Consider the following 22,289-nt stretch of genomic DNA (forward strand, 5'->3'; position numbering starts at 1 on the left):
CAAAAAACTTTCTGCATTTTTACATTTTCACTAAAACATAATTTAGTATGTTTTTTAAGTGATTTGAATTATGGGGACACTAGAAATGTCCTCATAAACCACATTTATAGCATAATACCCTTGTAATTACCAGCTGTAACCTTATAAATGTCCTCGAAAACCACCCAGTCCCGCCCACACACACACACACACAATCAATCAGGAAATAATCACTCACATGGACACCAAGAACTTGTGTTATACTGTGGCCTCTCGTGAGGCGTTTCTCACGCAAGCTCTGGACTTGTGGGTGGGTTTTCATTGCACTAAGATTTTTCTTCCTGCAGTACAGCATAAATACTCTCTGTGTCTGTCTTTTTGAGACTTTACAGCAAGCACCAGGAGAAGTTGGCTGCCATAATGACTCAAACAGGAGCTATGAATGCAATGAAGTCCAGGATGGAGGTAGCGGCAAAAATGAAAGATGAAGACAAACTTTACAAGCGAGATGGAGTTCTATACTCCACTATCCTGAGCCCCCCAGAGACACTCGAGAAGTTACAAGACCTGGAAGCCAGAGAGGATGACCTTATTCTGGTGGCATACCCTAAATGTGGTGAGTTTAGTGTTTTTGCTTGATTTTGCGAAGTTTGAGATGTGTACGTGCAAAGTTTGTTCTAATACCCCCTAAAACTAGTCCACATCTGGGAAAACGGGTGCTGGAGGAGTCAGATTACATACTAGTTGCATAACAGCACTGACTCCTGTACACCGATTGCTGGAGGGCACAACATTCTTAAATTCTCTTTCATGACAGCTTTAACCTAGTTATTAAAGCAATAAAATTAAGCCAAACACCCAGCCAGATTTTTCACTACTTCAACGAACAGACTCATGTAACCTGATGGTTTGTAATGCATTCCACAAATGTGTTTTGTAGACCTTACGTAACAATCTGTGAGTTATGCCTAATGACAACACTACTCGTGTTTAAGCAATAGTGGACGAGCTAAAATAAAGCAACTGTGTAAATCACAGCTGGCACACAAGATTGGGCCTCATTCATAAAAAGAACAAACAAAATGAATTTTGGTGTAAAATGTTTGTAAAAGCTAAAAAAAGTTTGTCAAATTGTCACACTGAATTGAAATAATTCACATAAGAATTATTTCTTTTTTTTCCTCCACATTTCTCCCCAATTTGGAATGCCCAATTCCCAATGCGCTCTAAGTCCTCATGGTGCCGTAGTGACTCGCCTCAATCCGGGTGGCGGAGGACGAATCTCAGTTGCCTCCACGTCTGAGGCGTCAGTCCGCGCATCTTATCACGTGGCTTGTTGAGCGTGTTACCACGGAGACATAGCGCGTGGAGGCTTCGCACTATTCTCCACAGCATCCACGCACAACTCACCACGCATCCCACCGAGAGCGAGAACCACATTATAGTGACCACGCTAACCCACGCATGGGTTACCCCATGTGACTCTACCCTCCCTAGCAACCGGGCCAATTTGGTTGCTTAGGAGACCTGGCTGGAGTCACTCAGCACGCCCTGGATTCGAACTCACGACTCCAGGGGTGGTAGTCAGCGTCAATACTCGCTACAATAGTCACTACTGTAAAGTTATGTAATATTCATTGTATTACTACTACTACTACTACTAAATCAATAGTAATTGTATAATATTTAAACAATATCGCACATCTGTGATGCTCTGTTATGCAGCACTTTATTTGACAAAAATAACTCCAATGTTGTATTTTGTGTTGTGCTCTGAGGTTCTGTATAAAAGCTCTTCATTTGATAAAAATAATACAATATTATGTTGAATTTGTATTTTATTTTCATTAGCTTAAATTTTAATGAATTAATTTATTTAAACACCATTATGATGATAAAATTGAAATAAACTGTTGACATGAAGTTCAGAAAAATAAAACAAAAAGCAGGTATTGGAATCGGTATCGGCGAGTACCAAAAATGAAGTATTTTTTTTTTAAAATGGTATCGGGACTAATTCCTAATTCTTATGTAAATTGGCATTGAATTGAATGTAACAATTTACGTAAGAATGGTTTCTTACAACAACAGACAAATGTCTGTGTGAATTGTTTGTAAGACCATTCTTACAGAAATTGAATACAACAATTTACAAATTAATTAAACAAAGTTATTGCAATTAATAAAATGCAACAATTTACGCAAGAATAGTTTTAAAATTTACACAAAAACGTTGAATGCAACAACTTACATGAGACAGTTTTATGAACGATTTACAAAGAAAATGTAATTGTTTTTGAAAACATTGAACTGATTGCAACAATTTACGTTAGAAAGGTTTCTTACGTACACAAGCAGAAAAAATGTGTGTAAATTGTTTATAAATCCATTCTTAAAGAAACCCATTGAACTGAAAGCGAATGTGTAACAGTATAAGGACGGCTGAACATTAAACGTAAGTTTAATATCAAAACTCAAACTTAAAACAACATAAAACAAACACAGACACACATGCAATGATTCCGCATGCGTCTCCCTCTCTCTCTCTAACTGGCGTCTCCAGCTCCCCTTTATCTCGCTCTCTCACTGATCACCTGATTCAGCACCGGCTGTGCATCCTCACGGCCTGGCCACGCCCTCCTCCTCATCACAGAATTGTTTATGGATGATTTACACAGAAAGTTGTCGCATTGAATAAACATTATTTCCTGTGTACATAAGCAGAACAAATTTTGTTAATTTTTTTGTTTGTGTAAAACCATTATGTAAATTGTCTTTGAATTTAATTGAACAATTTAAGTAAGAATTGTTTCTTACAGTACATATACCAACAGACTAAATGTGTGTGTAAATTGTTTGTAAAACCATTCTTATTGTACATTTAATTTAATACAATTTACATAAAAATGGTTAAAAAAATATTTACATATAAAGTTATTGGTTTTACAAAAATGTTCAATTCAACAATGTACATAAGAGTTTTATGAACGAATTACACTGAAAGTGTAATTGTTTTTGAAAACATTGAACTGATAGTGACAATTTACTTAAGAATGATTATTTACGGATGATTTACACAGGAAGTTGTCACATTGAACTGAATGCAACAATTCATATAAGAATGATTTACTACATACATGATTGTGTAAAACCATTGTTATGTAAATTGTCACATTCGATTCAATGCAAACATTTCTGTGTAAATTAGTCATGAACAGTTTTTGCATAAATTGTTGTGTTGAATTAAATGTGACAATTTCTGTAAGAATGTGTTTTGAACAACTGTTCAGTTATGTATGTAATTAACCATTCTCATGTATATTGTTGCAATCAGTTCAATGTTTTCAAAAACATAAACATTTTCTGTGTAAATCATTCATAAAATGGCATGACATCATCTTACGTAAATTGTTGCATTCAATTCAATGCTACAACGTTAGGGTTAGCGTAAATTGTTTGTAAAACTATTCTTGCGTAAATTGTTGTATTCAATTAATTGCAATAACTCTCTGTGTAAATTGTTCGTCAAATTCGCTATGTAAATTTTAGAATTTAATTAAATGTACGATTTCTGTAAGAATGGTTTTACAAACAATTTACAATTCAAAGACAATTTACATAATAATTGTTTTACAGAAAGAAATTCACAGAAATTGGGCAAACATTTTTTCTAAACCTTGGCTGTGGGGCAAAAACTTCAAAACTGTTTTAAAGCAATAACACAATTAAAGTTTTGCCATTTTCATCTTGTATTTCTGTATCTTACTGTATTGTATGTGCACATTTATTCTCTCTCTCTTGCTTTTTGTCTCTTTGTCTTGTAAACTCTCTCTTCCAATATATTCTAAATCTGCCCTCTTTGACTGTCCTGTTTCAACCCTGAAACAGGCTTCAACTGGATGGTGGCAGTCTTGCGCAAAATCATGAATGCTTCCACTGGCAAAAACGAGGCACCACCCGAGAGGCCCCCTCTGGTTGAATTTTTACCTCCAGAAGCTCAACAGGTAAGTAACAGGACAAACAATCACTTCGAAAATAGCTTGTGTAATATTTTGAAGTGTTTAGTGGTTTACATTGTTTTTCTTGCAGAAACTGGCTGAAACACCTCCACGAAGACTTCTGGGAACACATTTGCACCCTGATAACATGCCTGCCACTTTCTTTACAAAGAAACCAAAGGTCAGTAACAGTATGTGCACTTTGTAACGCACTACAGAGGTCACCTAAAACTCGATACCAAAGCAATTATAATACCAACAGAGACATAGGAACTATAACCCTTCAGCTTGGCTTATGCATATTCATTAGTTGATGTAATAGTCACTTTCTAGTTTTGACTGGAAAAGTGCAGAAAATGAACATAACATTACCAGTTGGTGGCAATGTATGCAACCAAATTTAAATGATATTGTCAGGTAATTGTGTCAATATAGGCAAAATAAGGCTCTTTGGGGTCTTCAGCAGCAACACTGTTAAAAGCTTTTTTTGGAAGTTTCAGAAATTCATCAAAATTTAAATTGTTTACCTTTAAAAGGATTTGAGTGAAGATTATATGAGCCAAATTTTGATGAGGATTGGACAAACTTTGTAGTAGGACTAGAGTTTTATGTCCCAGGATGTATTTTTCTTTTTATTTATGGTTTTACCTTTGTGTTTGATTTTTAATTTCATCTGAGGATGTTTGGCATTTAGCCTCAATGAAGTTGTGTTTTGCTTGCTGTGTATTCTTCTCCAGATTTGTTCCTCCCTCTGTGCTTAACAGCTCATTAAATCCCGGACAAACCCCCAATTATTACATACCTCAACAAGTCCAGGGTTTGTGAGGAGTAATAAGAGAAGTAATGGAGCTCACTACACAAACCCTTTCAAAATAGTTATAAGCAGGCATGTGAATTCAACTTTGAGCTGCTGGTGGCGGTAGAGAGTTTAACCTCTTACGTTCGGAGTAGTCTCGTACCGGGCCGAGAAGTGGCGCTAATCATGAAAAGCTTAGACTCTTATCTTTACAATGAATATAGCTGATGTGACTAATTCTAAAATACTGCTTTTAAATTTGCTGATAAAAAAGAACTATTCCGCTTTCATAATTCGCAAGCGTGCGATCGCAACAATCATATTTACAACCAGTAAAAATATAAAAAAAGATATAAAAAGATTTATATCTTTGATAAGGTCTTGATTTGTAGAATACAACGAGCAAATTTATTTCACTCAGAGACCAAACTACTAGCGTGAGTATTAGCGTGTATTAGTTGAACACTAAAACAGAATAACTGAAAACTATGAATGTAATATATATATATAATTTTAATAATTATAATAATAATTAATTAATAATAATTTTCTTTATTTATCACACATTTGCACATATACAGTGAAATTCTTCTTTTTCACATATCCCAGCTAGGCTGGGGTCAGAGTGCAGGGTCAGCCATGATACGGCGCCCCTGAAGCAGATAGGGTCAAGGGCCTTGCTCAAGGGCCCAACAGTGGCATCTTGGCGGTGCTGGGGCTTGAACCCCCAACCATCTGATCAGTAACCCAGAGCCTTAACCACTGAGCTACCACTGCTCATACATATATATATATATCTATCTATCTATCTATCTATCTATCTATCTATCTCTCTCTCTCTCTCTCTCTCTCTCTCTCTCTCTCTCTCTCTCTCTCTCTCTCTCTCTCTCTCTCTCTCTCTCTCTCTCTCTCTCATATAACAGTTATTCTGTTTTAGTGTTCAATAAAACCTGCTTGGAGAGGACAATTTGATAAATAAAAGTCCCCTGAGGGGTTAAAAGACCAATCCCAAAATTGCAGCTATGAATGTGCAGACAGTCCTCAATCAATGTGCCAAATTTCACAACTTTTTACCATATTGTTCAAAAGGCTGCCATAGACCCTCAGCCAGAATAAGAAGAAAACCAAGATACAATAGGTGTCTACACACAACTTGGCTAATAACAGGGCCAAATTTGATCAATTTTACCCAAGTAATTAATCCAAAAGAGTCCAAAAACACAGTCACAATTTGGGCTACAGATTAAGAATAATTCAGGATTTTGGTATCCATGTCAAGACAGACAAGAGTATTTAGTGTTGCATCTTCTGTTTTCAGATTCTAGTGGTGTTTAGAAATCCAAAAGACACCCTCGTCTCATATTTCCATTTCATGAACAAAAACCCAGTTCTACCCAGTGCTGAGCCATGGGACAAGTTCTTCTCTGAGTTCATGGCTGGTGAAGGTAAGGAAGAGACTGAACAGTGAAAGTTAAAGGATCTATACATTTTAAAGGAAGAATATCATAGTGAGCTGAGTTTCTTTTGTGTCTTCTCTTTAGTTGCCTGGGGCTCTTATTTTGATCACGCTCTTGCCTGGGAAAAACGTCTAGATGACCCTAACGTGATGATTGTGACATACGAGGAACTGAAACAGGTAAGACTGTCCATTGTTACAATGCTTGTGATTCTGAATTTCAATATCTCATTCTCACTTTGACTTTTGGCCTCTAAGTTGACTTCTCCAAAATGTATAGTAACTTTTACTGTTATCTTTTTGAGTTTTGTTTCTGACAGAATGTATAATATTGGTTCATGCAATGAAGAAAGTTTTTGAAAGGGCTCTGGAGCCACTTGAGAAAATAAGGTGCAACTAATCGACCCCTTTGCTAAGCCCCACCTAAAACATGTTACTGACCAATCCAAATGGTTGTCGTCTGCCATATTATCATACAAGAGTCTATAGACAGCCTTTATTCCCTGATGAACATGTACAACATCATAGAGGACACCTAGATTTGCTCCAAGGAAAATGAATGTTAATAACTTACAGCTGTGTAATTACTGGGTAACCAGCGCCATAAAACGGAATTGCAAAAATAAACATTGTTTTCAAAGAGCTTACCTGAATATTCCCCCCTTTGGTCACTGATGAAACAAACAGATACCACCCCGAAACGCACTCACGTTGGCATCAAATCACTACAGTTACTCAACATTGAGCCTGATCACAAGCACACCAATATGATGATAACTCCCAAAAATCAGAAAATTTCAAAAATCCAACAAAGCAAGTAAACCGTGTTTTCATGAGATTTTAAATAAACAAGTTATTCTCTGCTTCTGATATAAAACCATGAAGAGGCATGCAAAAAACACTTGTGTTTACTGGATAAACTGGTAAGAACACTGGTAAAGGTGTTTACATGGAACGCGAAATCGGGGTTAAGATAAAAAATGTATTAATTGATTTATTCTTAAGTGATTTGTGACCTTACACTGATACATGAAAGCCGTTTTAATGCATTTACATGACCACACATGCTGTCAGCTTATTAAGCATAATCAGTAAAAAGAACTTGCATATTGACGCGCTCAATGTCGTGATTTGATGCAAATGTGAGCGCATTTACATGCACAACTTGAAAGGCCATGTAAATGCCTTAAACAGTTTTCCTTTATTAGGGTAAGATCAGAAAAGGTTTTAGAATAAACCGATCGACACAAGTACTGTCGATTTTTGCCGATTACTAAAATTTTGCATTTTAGGTAAACACGTTTACCGGCTTATCCAATGTGTGCAAGTGTTGTGCGCATGCCTGCTATTGTTTTGACATCAAATAATAACCTGATTATTTCAAATCTCATGTAAACGTGGTTATCTTCCGTTGTAGGATCTTTTAACAAGACGATTTTTTGAAGTTATCAGCATGTTGATGTGCATGTAAAAAACACTCATTGTTGCGGTGTTGGGCGAGAGTTCATAGAAAATCTACCGCAGATTTGCCACTGATAATTTTCACATGCAAATGAGCTTTGCGGCAAACTTGTGGTAAATTGTCCATTGTTGCCAAAGGTTTGCTGGAGGTTCACCACTACCGGCGAAGAGCTGCAAACTTCTGGCAAACATCTGCATCAAATCAAAAGCTCATTTGCATGTGAAAATTACAAGCGGCATATTTGCAGCAAATTTGTAGCAAGTTTGCAGCTATTTTTTTTTTTCTCCACAATTCGGAATGCCCAATTCCCAATGCGCTCTAAGTCCTCGTGGTGGCATAGTGACTCGCCTCAATCCGGGTGGCAGAGGACGAATCTCAGTTGCCTCCATGTCTGAGACCGTCAGTCCGCTCATCTTATCACGTGGCTTGTTGAGTGTGTTACGGAGACGTAGCACCCGTGGCGGGTTCACGCTATTCTCCGCGGCATCCACACACAACTCACCACGCGCCCCACCGAGAGCAAGAACCACACGTTATAGCGACCATGAGGACGTTAACCCATGTGACTCTACCCTCTCAATTCGGCCAATTTGGTTGCTAAGGAGACCTGGCTGGAGTCACTCAGCATGCCCTGGAAGTTTCCGGCGAATTTAGATTTTTTTGTAAGGGCGATTGGGTCTCTCAAACATACAGAGCAACATTTGTAGTGTCACAGAGCGACACAGTGTTTACAGTTGTAGAGTACAACCTACGAATGGCTTCCTTATAGTTAAGGAAGTATAATAGTATAATTCCTTATAGTATAATAGAAAAATTACACACTTCAGATTTAATATTTACCAATTTATGAGCAAATTTCACTTAAATTTGCACCATTCACGGAAATCTCCAATTCATTCTAATGGGACGTTCTGGGTAGGGGTAAGGAAAGGGTAATTTGTGAAAATGTTGCAACATTTGACTTTTTGATTTGATTTTCTGGTGCTTTGACTATTTGTTCAGAACTTATCAGAAGGTGTGAAAAAAATTGCGGAGTTCTTCAACTTCCCATTGACAGAGGAACAGATCAGCAACATCGCCGGAGAGAGCACATTCAATGCCATGCTGGAGAACTCGCAGAAGTCTCACGGGAATTTTGGACAAGTCTTTTTCCGCAAAGGTGCGAAAACCACTCATGTTCCAGAAAAAAGACTGATGGATTTCAAAATTTAAAAAGAAAACATGCCGCTACACATCACTAGTATATCGTTCTGTTAAAGGACAGATGCCCTCAGAAACTTCTAGGACTTTCTAGATTAAAATATTATTGCTCGAAGGTTGCCATTTCATGGCTAAAAACAAATAATGTCGTACCCCAATTCCGAAAAAGCTGGAACAAAATGACAATAAAAACAAAAAGGAGTGGTTTGTAAATTATATTCACCCTTTGCTATATTGAAAGCACTACAACTAAACATTATATGATGTTTTACCTTGTGAATTTCATTGTTTTTTTTAATTTTTTTTTTTATGTACAGTCATTTAAAATCAGATGATTGCAACACGCTCCAAAAAAGTTGGGACAGTTGAGTTTTTACCACTGTGAAACATCATTTCTTCTAATAACACTCATTAAGCATTTGAGCACTGAAGACACAAGTTTGTTAAGTTTAAAAAGTGGAATTTTCCCCCATTCATCCATTATGCAGGTCTTCAGCTGCACAAATGTACAAGATATTCGTTACGTTATTGTGCGCTTCATAATGCACCAAACATTCTCGATAAGAGATGGCCAGGACTGCAGGCAGGCCAATCTAGCACCTGCACTTTCTGCTTATTCAGCCAGTATGTGGTTTGAAGTTGTTCTGCTGAAAATGCTGGGACGTCCCTGGAAAAGACGGTGCTGGATGGCAGTATATGCTGCTCCAAAATTGTTACATATCTGTCTGCATTAATGGTGCCCTCACAGATGTGTGAGTTACCCATGCCATGGGCACTGACACACCCCTGGCCCATGCAGACACTGGATTTTGGACCTGATGCTGATAACAGCTTGGATGGCCCTTTTCCTCTTTGGCCCGGAGAAAACAACAGCTGTATTTTTCAAAAACTATCTGAAATGTGGACTCTTTGGACCAAAAAACATAGTTTCACTGTTCTACTTTCCATCTAAGTTGAGACCGAGCCCAGAGAAGTCGGCAACACTTCTGGACAGTGTTGATGTATGGCTTCTCCTTTACACAATAAAGTCTTAACTTGCATCTGTGGATGCAGCGGCGAGTGGTGTTGACTAACAAAGGTTTACTAAAGTAATCTCAAGCCCCTGTTCATGATATCTATTACAGATGAATGATATTTTTTTAAGACAGTGACGTCTGAGGGATCAGAGATCACATGCATTCAGAAGTGATTTTCATCTTGCCCTTTTCGCACCGAGATTTGACCAGATTACTTGAATCTTTTAACTATATTGTGCACTGTAGAGGGTGAAATGCCCCAAATCCTTCCAATTTGTCTTTGGGGAACATTGATCTCAAAGTGCAGGATTATTTGCTGAAGCATCTGTTGGCAAATTGACAAGTCTCGAATGATCCTTGCTCTTGAAGGACTAGGCTGTTTTTGGAGGCTCCTTTTATACTATGACATGATTGCCTCACCTGTTTAACATTGCCTTGTTATTTCAACTTATCAAATTGTTATTAGTCTTAAATTTCCCCTGTCTCAACTTTTTTGGAGCGTATTGCAATCATCTGATTTGAAATTGTTGTACATTCAAAAAAAATATATATACCACAGGTCTGTTGAATGCTTGATTCTGATTGGTTGACGGATGTTCTAAGGTGTGCAATTATTTTTCAAGTAAAGGCACGGCTATGAAGTAGTTCCAGGTCTTGACCGCATAACGGTTCCATATCACTTCACCAAATTATTTCAGTTATTTCAAAGAGCTCTACAGGCTACCACAACAAAATAACCAATTAAAACAAAGACATTGGTTAAGTTCATCGGATAAGAATGACAAACAATGTCTCTAATATCCTAAATTAATTTTAATTTCAATTTTATCCTTTGGCTCCCTCTCTTTTTCTCACTCTCTCTCTTTCGCTCTCATCTCACCCACACACGCACCCCATACATGCTACCACAGCAAAATATCCATATAAACAAAGACATTGGTTAAAGTAAATTGATTAAGAACATCAAACAATGTCTAAAATATCCTACATTTATTTCAATTCCCATTGAAAAGCTTCCTCGTCTCCCCCGCACTTACACACTCTCACACACATACATACGCACGCGTGCACACACACACACACACACACACACACAGACAAACACTGAGACTTGTGCCGCGACCAACAAATAGAGCCTCACCCCGTGACTTGATCAATACAACAGTTTCTATTATCCGAAATAACTTCTAATATGTGAAACTTTTTGTTTCAGTGTATTTCGCCAATATCAGCCTCACATAGCCATAATGGAAAGCACCATCTAACCATCCCCCTCTCTCTCACTCACACACACACACACACACGCCGAAAAGCAGCGCATCATCCATTGCTAAAAGTGACGTTTTCGAACTAGCTACAAAGGCTTGAGCTGTATCAAAGCTAGATACACTTGATCAATACAGCAGTTTCTATATTATCTGTAATATCTGTGGGAAAAACCATCACATTCCCACACACGTGGACATACAGACATTACATGAATTACGCACACACTCGCGAGTGAAAAACAGAGCCGTCATGTCAGCACACTCCTGCATCTCAGTAGGGTTGAAAACAGTTTTACGTTTTACATATGGAAATATGGCGACACTTGCTGCTGCTGAGAAGTGCTTAAACTTACATCTTGGTGATTTTGAAGCGATGTTACTTCTGACAAGAGCTGCAACAAATAAAGGTAATCCCACAGGTGATCTCTCTCAGTTTCTGGCTTCTCTCTTTCGATCCCTCAAAAACAAACTCACACACAAACTCTCCCACACACGCACAAATGCACTAACTTATTACTCCAGTAAGTCCTTGAGTAAATCAGCGCAAGCCTCGCAATCCTCCGTTGCTAGTTCTAAAGTGATGTTTTCGAACTAGCAATGAAGGCTTGAGCTGTATCAGTTCCACTCACAAGAGCGTTTTAGAGATGAAAACTAGAAAATGTCTTGAGATAAAACCCTGAACGATGTCTTAAGGTGTGGTAACTGCGGTATAAGCGGAATAATTGACTCCGTCCCATTGAATTGTTGAAAAATAATGCGCACCCGAGGTGTAACGGTCACTCTGCTGCACGTCGGGTGTGCATTATTTTTCAATAATTCAACGGTCCATCGTCAATTACTCCTTATACAATAAATTTCACAAGGTAAAACATCATATAATGTATAGTTGTAGTGTTTTCAATGTAGCAAAGGGTGAATATAAATTACAAATAACTCATTTTTGTTTTTATTAGCATTTTTCATACTGTCTCAACTTTTTCGGAATTGGGGTTGTAGTAATATTTAACATTTTAGCTGTTTCTCCTCAAATTTCTTTAAGTAATTGAAACTGTTTACAGACGTAAGAGTATAGAGCTGTAAAATGTGAAATGCATAGCGCTTGGTCTTAGAAGAATTTGAGAAATCATGTTTAAGTTCATGTTGATTGCATGCTTCTAAACACAGTTAAGATCTCTTCTAAAACTCTCTTCTAAAAGGAGACATATGTGAGATAACTAGTGTCTTTTTCTCAGAAGAAACAGAAAGACTTACTCTTCATTGTAGCCTAGGAGCAACAATTCTGATTTTAACAAGATCTTATCTGAGATTTTTCTTTTAAATTTGTTTTTGTTTTTGCTTCTTTTAAACAGGTGAGGTGGGCGACTGGAAGAATCATTTTACAGAGGATCAGAGTAAACAAATGGACGAGTTTTTCCAAACGAAACTAGCTGGAACAAAACTAGGAGCCATACTGAAGTATGACCTTTACTGCCAATAAATGTGAAGATACGACAGAAGCTGCAGACGAATGAACTAACCCGCACAAATGGGGAAGGCTTTTCAAATCACACAGATTTACTGTCACTTACATTGGCAGCTATTCATGTACATTTTTAATAGTTTTGATGTTTTGTTGACTAGTACAGTACATTCCATTAATTATTATTATCTGTGCGTGTTTTACAAAAAACTCACTTTGTCTTTAAACCTAATATGTATTTGCTAACATATATATATATATATATATATATATATATATATATATATATATGTTTTTTTTTTTTTCTTTTTTTTAAGTTCATTTATGTTTGTGATTTTGTGAGTTTGTCATTTCAAACAAATCATTTTGATTCAGACGGATACACTAATAAATCATTCAGACTGATTTGTGAATTGCTTTTACTAATTCACTGAAAAGATATGACTAAATAAAGAACAATTTACTCACAAAATGTTACTCTACACAAGAGCAATATTTAATCAATGAAATATTTTAGAGACAATAACCAGAAAAAAATTATATTCACTATAGAAATTCCCATGACTTTTAAGATTTTATTAATTCTCATGACTTTTCCTGGTCTGGAAAACAAAATTGTAAAATTTCCTGATATTTTCCTGGTTTTCCATGACCGTGGAAACCCTGTGTTCATTCAAAATATCAATTTGTAGGTCAACCGAAAAGAGTTTTTAGAATAGCGAGTAAAATACAGTCTGTGGTGAACATTAATTTTGGGTATGCACATATTTATACCTCAAACATGCATTTGAAAACCGTTGAGTGCCTTAAAAATATAAGCTACTATCAAGTCACTAAAAAGGACTACAACAATTGTTTGCTTAATTACCAACATAATCACATGGGAAGTCGGCATGTTGTTTGCGAGTTCCAGTACCCCAGAATTGGCCACATTATGCTGACTCACAGACAAGTGTCTTTTCCCATCAGACATTTTGTATTGGCTCCAGCATGTTTACCTTTCCCTGTGGCGCGACCAGAAGCGCAATGCGTCAGCAGCGTGGAGGACCCATTTTTTTTTTTTTTTCTAACATTACATTTTTACTTCACTGATGGTTATGTTTAGGTTTGGGGTTTGGGAGGTTCAGTTTATAAAATATGGTTTCCTTTTCACTATATTACAGCCTGTTCAGCTGAAAACAACTCGCTTTTGGCACCCCTCCATGGACATTTTACCAACTCACATGTGCCCAACAACACTTACCGCTTTGGCCACTGGGTGGAGTGTTTCGGATTTCAGTAAACACAGACTGATTTTAGCTAAAGAAAAGTCAACCTATTGTTTCCGATTTCACTGTGCGATTAGTCAGTAATTACACATCATTCGTCAAGCACATAAACCGTTTAACCCTGTAAGCTGGGATGGGCCTGCCGGCAAGGAAAAATTATTATCAAAATATTAATAACTACAGTCTTGACCAACTTCAAAATAGGTATCGTTTTAAAGCTTAGAAGCTGTACTTTACAATGCATGTTGGCATTATTACCAAAACTGAACAAGTGCTTTGAAATTTTCAGACAAATCAGAAGTGTTCTGTTTTAATAATGTATTAATAATTTGGCATGGCACATATTATTGGTAAAAAACATCAAACTGATAAAAACAAATTAATGTGTCATATGTTGTTGGAAAGCTCTCAAAGAGTAGAATACAACTAGCCTATTTGTTTTACTCACAGACAAAAATATAGTGAGTAATAGCTAAGCATATTTCTTGACATGTTACATGTAAACAGGTGTTGCTTATATGACGCGTTTTCACTTATAACTTCATGAAAAATAAACAAAACATAAAATATCACTGGAGGTGATTATATATAAAATGAGTCCACACACAACATAATCTGATGCATAGATCATTAGATTATCCACACGAAGCATAATGTACTAATGTACAAACAGTACATAATGTGCTAAAAACATGTTAGCTTTCCTCGATCAGATGACTTCAATGGAAATGATGTAGTACAATGTTCAGCATAATGGAATGCTCAACCAATCGTATTAGTATTCTGATCGCTGCAACCAGAGGTGGAAATCATCCAAATATGGGCAAAGAGGATCGTTCACTCTAAATACATATGGCCACCAGGAGATGGCATCAAGTACATGACACAGACTCAATGATGACTCAAATGACACAGAATGGAACTGAATGAGATCTCGTTACTCATGCCTGCATGCTTTGGAGAGAGTGCATAGCTTTAGTCCTTGTTGTTTTTGCATGTATAATTAGTTCAGATGTACAATAATTATGTTTAATTTGTTTGTAGAGGCTTTTGCACATTTTTGGACACTAGAATAAATTATTTTTGTAATGCTATAACTTTTGATTGCTTTGTCTTATCAACACAAAATTTACTCAGTGTTGGGTCTCATGTAATCAGATAGAAGACAAAGGCAGGCCTAACACAGCTGTAAAAACCTAACTCTAGCCCCACCTTCTAAGTCGTAAATCTTACTGATAAAAATCACGCCAAAATCAAACAAAGGGAGTCCAAAACAGACTACAAATCCATGAAGGCTTGCTCACTAAAGGATCGAACTCTCACCTCCTATTGGATGAGGCACACAACAGAACATCCCTCAAACATGACATCATCAGGAGTTGAAATACCTCTGAAATGCTTCCAGAATTTACTTCCAGCGACTTTGTTCACCGAATATAGACGTAGCTTTTTTTTTGCTGCTCTCAGGTGCAACCTCGTGGCACAAGGAAGTAACGTCCAACTTGAAACTGTAGCCATACAATCTCCATCTCGCTGGACGAGTTGAGATTACTCTGTGTTCAACCGAACACTCTAACAGATCCGAAGGAGACCGCCGAGCAATTCGCATCTTCATCCGTTTGCCTACAGAAGTGAAGAGATTAAAGATTTCTCTTCCATCTTCAATCAAGTCGACATTTCTGAGTTCTCTGCCAGCCCACCGAGAATCAACGGCCGTACCGCCCGCTGACAATCAACAGCCGTACCGCCCGCCGACAGAGCGAGGAAACGGCCTCCCGTCATCACCCGAGCCTCAAGGAACCGGGTCAGAGTTAAAAGATGGAGGAAAACACATTCTACCTGTGTCCTCATGCGATTCAAGTAAGACTTCTGGGCAGAGATAGAATATTATAGTGTGTTATTCTTGTGTTTCAAGGTTTTGCTTGTACAGTTTACGGATCACCATGACCGCTCATTATTAATACTCAGGGTATTAATTATCACGATTTTGTTTTGCTGATTTGTGGTCCAACCAAATTGGACTGTTGTGCAATTTTGCCATCGCGGGTGAGACAGCAACTGAGTTCATCCATTAAAGAGTCAAATAACGCGGGACTGTTTACGAGCCGTACACCGCGTCTCTGAGCGATGAACTAAACAGCTGCTTTCTCTCCCACGATCGCTAAATCAGCTTTAGGGCTGTCACTTCTCTCTCTCTCTTGTACTAATTACACACACAGACACACACACACACACAGGCACACGACCCCTCACAAACATTCTGGCACACATTTTGGCTCGTAGATAGCTTAAATGCTCAAGCCCAGCTTTGTCCCTAAGCTATCGTACAAGCGGATATATGCGGTAACTGGTAGACACCATCTCCGCCCCCATTCACGGTCATATTCCCTGGCCGGAAGTCTCGCGTGACATACTCTCCACGAGAGTCACGTCCACTATTTTGTGCGCGTCCCTCCTTACACACACTGTCACACACACACTGTCACACACACACACACCCTATGTGTTATAGAATTATTTTTATTTCCATATCTAATCATATCACTGTTTAGTTTGTAGTTGTAAGTCGGAAGTTTATTGACTGCATTGTATTAATTATTAATTGATATTACTGCATAAATAAACTTTGTTTATATTACAAATAGAAGTGTTTTGGTTTGTTTTGCATACGCCTGTGTCATGCTGACGGGATGTCAGTGCTCGGATTCAAACCTTCATTCATTGTTTTTTTTCCCGAAAATCGATATTCTTCGGATGCCAATTTTCCTAAGAAAACAATCTAATATTGAGACTGTTATACTATCTGGTTATTAGTCCCTGATTTCAGGGTGGTGCCCCATCAATGTTAATCCTTATTAATATTCTATTGATTTTTGATAATTGATAATTATCTTTGATGATTGAATTTGAATGATCAATAAGCTAGTGTTAATTTTAATGTTTCATCGATGTTAACAATTAATGATTATCTTTGATAATTGTTGATTTAAAGGATTTTAAAAAGCTAACATTGATTCTCATCAATGTTCTATTGATTTTAATAATTAATAATTATCTTTGATAATTATTAATTATTGCTAATAACCAAATTTGCTCCTAAACGTAGCACACTACATTTACTGGAGCCCCATATGAGGTTTTAATGAGTTAGATCCAATTAATTAATTTAAATATTAATTAGTAACTACAGAAATAATTATTAATTATTTCTGATAGTAACACTGATCTAAACAACCAGTAAAGCCCTACATCAGTTTCAGGTGACATGATTAGGAACAAAACAAAAGCAGTTTTTCGGAGCCACCTTATTTACACCCTGAGATATAAAATGTAAAATCAAAAAAAATTTTTTTTTTGAGTTATAAGCCTTTAATTTTGGGTATGCCACTGAAACAGGAAATCTTTTTACCTTCAGAGCTTAAAGAGATATGACGTGTAATTAATCGGACAACAGTTATTTTGCATGTTCAGTCTGATGAATTAATGAATCAAGAAAGAGATGTTAAAAATCATGGCTGATATCACTTCCAGTTCATTCATCAAACTGTAAAATGGAAGGTCAAGTCGAGTGCATTGCACTGAATACTATATTCCATGAAGTGTGCTTCCTCATACACTGCACATTTCAGCAAATCTAGGATATTCCATGCATTCAGAAATGTGCACATTGTGCGTAGTAGACATACTGCAAAAATAGTATGAGTAGTATTGTAGTACAGTGTTAGCCACATCAAGAGTAGACTATCATTCCTTGAACAGACTCGAAACAACAAATGAATTTTGTAAGTGGCGTGTCTTGGCTCTGAAATCTAATGAAGTGTAATTACAGCACAGTGTTGATCCGAACAGTAGGAGATGACCGCTACATGAACAGCACATCCTGGAACTGGTACTGATACACAGCGTTGTTGTTTTTTTGTCAAAACATGACAATCAGTTAGGAAATGCAGAAAAATGCTACTATCCAACAAAGAAGAGAAAGACATCATTCAAACTGTAATTCAATCCAATTATTTCAGACTAATGCCACGGCACGCTGCACAACAACTGAATAATTACTGCAGTGATTGAATGCAGAAAATGTACTGGTTATAAATCTATCTATCTGTCTATCTATCCATCCATCTATCTCTCTGTCGGTTTATATTTGTGAATGTTACATTTGTATTCCGAAGGTTGCCCATTAAACAAGCAAACTGTGTACATTAACTGTGCAGATTCTGAGCACACATGCCAGTAATTCCAGTAATCGGGTTTATATAAACTTTCTTCTTACATTAGCAGAAACTACCTTTAAACGTGTCTGCCCTCAAAAGACAACAGTCCTCTGAATTAGAATGCCTGAAAGTCTCTGAAGGTACTGATGGATAACATATGAAGAGATCTTATTAATGCATGAGAAACACATTCCACTAATTCAGATTATGGTACTGATTCATCAGTGATGTGTAAGAGACGTTTCCGTAATGAACACCACATTTGCCACGTCATACTGAGGTCAAAGTCTCTCCATATGCATTGATAAAGACCCGCAGTTTACCATCATCAGATCCAACATTTAAAAGATTTAAAGTTGGATTGTGGGAAAACCAGTAGGCACCAGAATGATTTGTCAGACCTTGTCTGGATCATATATATCAAACTGTTGCCATTTATTTCACACCTGTCAAGTGCACTACATACATATACAGAAATATACTGCTACATCAGAGGAAGCAGCTTAGCCATTAAGTGAAGGCACAGGTTCAAATGTCACATGAACTGCCTTTTTCACAGCTAGACAGAACTGAATTAGGACTGAGTCACTCACTATCTGTTTGTGATATGTAGCAAGACAAGCAATTATTGTATAATTTATTACACATTTCAGTAATCTGAACATGTCAGTCCACAAAATGCACCTTGCAAACAGCGACAGAGATTCTGAAAACCAAGAGATGAAAGATGTGGATTACTTATGGAGGTTATAAGTGGTGTTTAATAAGGCAAATGTCACTATTACTATTGTTCATACTTTGTTCAACAAACCCCTAACCAGTGGCAGAATTAGGATCTTATGGGCCCCAGTACAAAAATATTTGATGGGTGCCCCCACAGCTGGTAGTTACGCCACTGCCAGCTCATCCCACATCGTTTGTGTGGTTTGCTCAGGAGAGGTGTGCCATTACTTGATTTTCATTCGTTAATTTTTTTAGTTTAACTCCTAAAGACATGAATTGTAATTTTGCAATTTATGTAGGAAATCATGATCACTCACATTAAAATATAGACTAACCTGATAAAAGCTGTTTTATTCTACATGGAGAGGGTCCGCACATGGGGGCGGCCATGTTAGAATCACATGACCAGCCGAATACTACTCACTTAATCTCAGTAACCGTCCTGTTATTGGACACTTTCACTCATTGATTAAAGTAATCATGGCTGACTGTGAATACTGCATTTCTACAATGGCATCTGAAACTGAAAACTATTGATTTTAAATGATGCTGCATCCAAGACGCTAGGTGTCAGTGTAAGTCCAAGATGACACAAAGACGAAAGTTACTGAGTGCAACTTTAAAACAAGATTAATTTGCTTTATCTTGTTTTAGAAGCAACACTGCATTAGATATTTAGGCTTTTTCAGAGAATGTATTTTTAACGTGTTTATTTTGTCTTACTGTACTGGCAGAGTTTTTGTAGTCAAAATAAGATGACACATCAGAAAAGCTTACCTTTCTAAATCCTTACTGTCTTGGGGGGGGTTGAATAATTTTGATTGCAACTGTATGTGTGCAAATGTAGGTGGGTCTGTAATACAACCATTTAAATGTGTTGTTTTTCAAATTAAGCATTATAGTAAAAGTGTTTTGATCTCATAACATAGCAGTATGTGAGTAACAGTGTGAAAAATAAGTGTTTATAAAGCCATAATGAGGCGTTGAACTCATTATTTGTGTGAAAGTGAATTAAACGCACATTTGTTGTAGCACCTCTAGTGTTAATTTCAACAGGAAACGGCAGCGAAATGTTGAACGCAGCATGTAAAAGGCAGTTTGCTAAAATTTTGTTATAGTAACATTCATTATATGAGACTAGGTTGCAAACAACCAATTCACTTAAATGATTTAGATTTCCTAGCGCTACATGAGAGGGGACAGTTAGATGAGCACATTTGATTACTCGATTGGCTTCATTGCTGCGTTCGTAATAATGTGGTAAATGTAGCGTTTTGTGACACTAAAGCGCTACGTTGGGAAATGTAGCTCATTAATGGAAAAGCTACACTATTGTGAAAAAAGCTGAGCTACTGTCACACTACTGAAAAATGTAGCTACTGTAAGATAGTAAAGTCTCTACTTTTAATTAATTACTCCCCAACTCTGAAAACCAGAATATCAGAGACTCGGAGGTGGAATCTTTTGACCAGGGCCAGTAAGTGACTACCATCCCAAACACCCTAACAACCACCTAATGATGTCCTAGCAACCACCCTTAACATCTTAGCATTGTGGTAGCAAGTTTTGTAAAGGCAAACAACACTCACATTTGTTTCACAACATGTAAAAATCTAGTTTTGAATTCTAGTTTGAAACAACCACGATGACTACAGCTTAAGGGCGTTACATTTGGACAAAAACAGGCAGGCTTAGTTCATTAAAAAAAGCACCTTCTTAATTAGGGCTTATTTCCATATCTGGTTTTTCGATCGCTGTAATCCAGAGATCTGATCTGACGGTCTCTTTGATGCAGCCGAAGGAAATGAGGTCCTCAGGGGGGTCATTACAAACTCACAGGCCATCATAGTAGCAGTCAGCCTGCCACAAGATACCAAACACAGTTCAGTCCACCACTAACATACTGATGACTAGGCTGTGTTCAAAATATCGATACAAGATACACCGTTATGTTCTCCTTGTCAATGCGTGTATTGATTCAGCTGTGTCCGTATCGATATTATGCAGCACTTTAAAAGTTTGAATGTAGCCTATCACGTCTATCATGCAAAACAAGATGGCTTTCAATCAGAAGCACCACATTTAAATCGGATGAGACACTTGCTACCACCAAACTAAAATCTTGCACCTGTATTTAGCACTGGCCACTTGTGATCGGATCTCCAGAGACCGATGTTAATACCAGGTCTGAACAGGGCAAGAGTGACATTTTACAAGAGATGTTGTTGCTTAAACACAAAGACGCTTGCTTGAAGGAACACATTTGATTATATTTTTGAAGAACAGACAAAAGAAAAATCACTCAGTTTAAATCACTTTAAATCCAGCAGTTCTCAATTTACGGTACAGGGATTGTGAATAGCTATATATATATATATATATATATATATATATATATATATATATATATATATATATACAGTATATATATTCACCTGAGATGAATTGCTGGTAATTGCTGTTTCTATGTTCGCAGTACGAGACAGGGGAAATAAAAAGGGGCCAGACCTCAGAGTGAGAGATGAGAGCCCAGCTGTCAAGCTATGTGTGTGTTGGCCACTGCCGTTTCCATTAGAGAACCTGTTGAGTGATTCATCTGAAGCTACACCGTTGCGCATTCAAGCGAACATGTTTGTGTTAATAATAAATTTACTTTTGAGTTGAATTCGCCATCTTCTGCTTCCTCATTCCTTGAACTTGTTACAATATATACTGTATATTTCAGTTATAATGTCCATCTTGCTTACATATGAAAGAAATTCTCTCTCAGCTAAAGCTGTTAATTATAAAAAAACAGCTGTAAATTTTAATTTGACTATACGTATTTTTTTAATCATTTTGGTCACATTTGAGCTTTTTCAAAATGTACAAATCCATGTATTCCATCAATAAATATAATATTATATTGCTTTAACTCTCAACAAACAGTGAAAGGATGTTGAACTTCTTTGCCAATATATTAATCAATAACTAGTGAGAGAAAGCTGAACATTTACCAGCCACTGGTTTATCACAGATATTTTTAGTTGCATACCGTAAAATATGGTCTCATATATGAGTGATTTTCTCTCACTGTAGAGAGTTGTGCATAGTAAAAGATCGATCTTGGGATTTAAGAATCAATATAAAAACTGTTCAACAGAAGATTGCGATGCACTGGAAAATCAATATTTTTCCCAGTCCTAGTGGATATCAAATGATGTCACAAATAACATCACATTTGCTTTTTGGTAAAGAAATTATTTATTTTGATTTTCTTATCTTTATGGACCTTATTGTGTTTCGAATGGCGCAAAATGAAAGGTTTTGCCGAAACTGTAATAAAGTTTACTACAAACAACTGTTATACTAAATTATGCTTGAGAAATCCAGTTCAAAATGAACATGTATCTCTATACGTATCGTGACGTTGTTGCTGATACCCAGCCCTACTGATGCCGGTTTACA

At 37.0% G+C, this 22,289-nt stretch overlaps 1 protein-coding gene across 1 annotated transcript; it reads left to right on the forward strand.

Annotated features, from left to right (window-relative positions):
• The first annotated feature begins 210 nt into the window (after positions 1-210).
• Positions 211-12,895, forward strand: LOC127426038 (sulfotransferase 6B1). The gene is made up of 8 exons (XM_051672506.1): positions 211-289; positions 363-595; positions 3,868-3,983; positions 4,069-4,158; positions 6,092-6,218; positions 6,315-6,409; positions 8,694-8,850; positions 12,525-12,895. The coding sequence occupies exons 2-8, from the start codon at positions 400-402 to the stop codon at positions 12,650-12,652; spliced, it is 909 nt and encodes a 302-aa protein (XP_051528466.1). The 5' UTR covers positions 211-289; positions 363-399; the 3' UTR covers positions 12,653-12,895.
• Positions 12,896-22,289: the final 9,394 nt, after the last annotated feature.

Source organism: Myxocyprinus asiaticus, chromosome 35 (genome assembly GCF_019703515.2).
Source record: "Myxocyprinus asiaticus isolate MX2 ecotype Aquarium Trade chromosome 35, UBuf_Myxa_2, whole genome shotgun sequence".
Classification (NCBI taxonomy): domain Eukaryota; kingdom Metazoa; phylum Chordata; class Actinopteri; order Cypriniformes; family Catostomidae; genus Myxocyprinus; species Myxocyprinus asiaticus.

Bases quoted from the DNA above. Each gene is read 5' to 3' on its own strand.
- LOC127426038 (XM_051672506.1), top strand. From the start codon at position 400: ATGACTCAAACAGGAGCTATGAATGCAATGAAGTCCAGGATGGAGGTA. The intron at 4,159-6,091 runs GTCAGTAACAGT...TTCTGTTTTCAG, and splicing joins TCTTTACAAAGAAACCAAAG to ATTCTAGTGGTGTTTAGAAA. The intron at 6,219-6,314 runs GTAAGGAAGAGA...TCTTCTCTTTAG, and splicing joins TGAGTTCATGGCTGGTGAAG to TTGCCTGGGGCTCTTATTTT.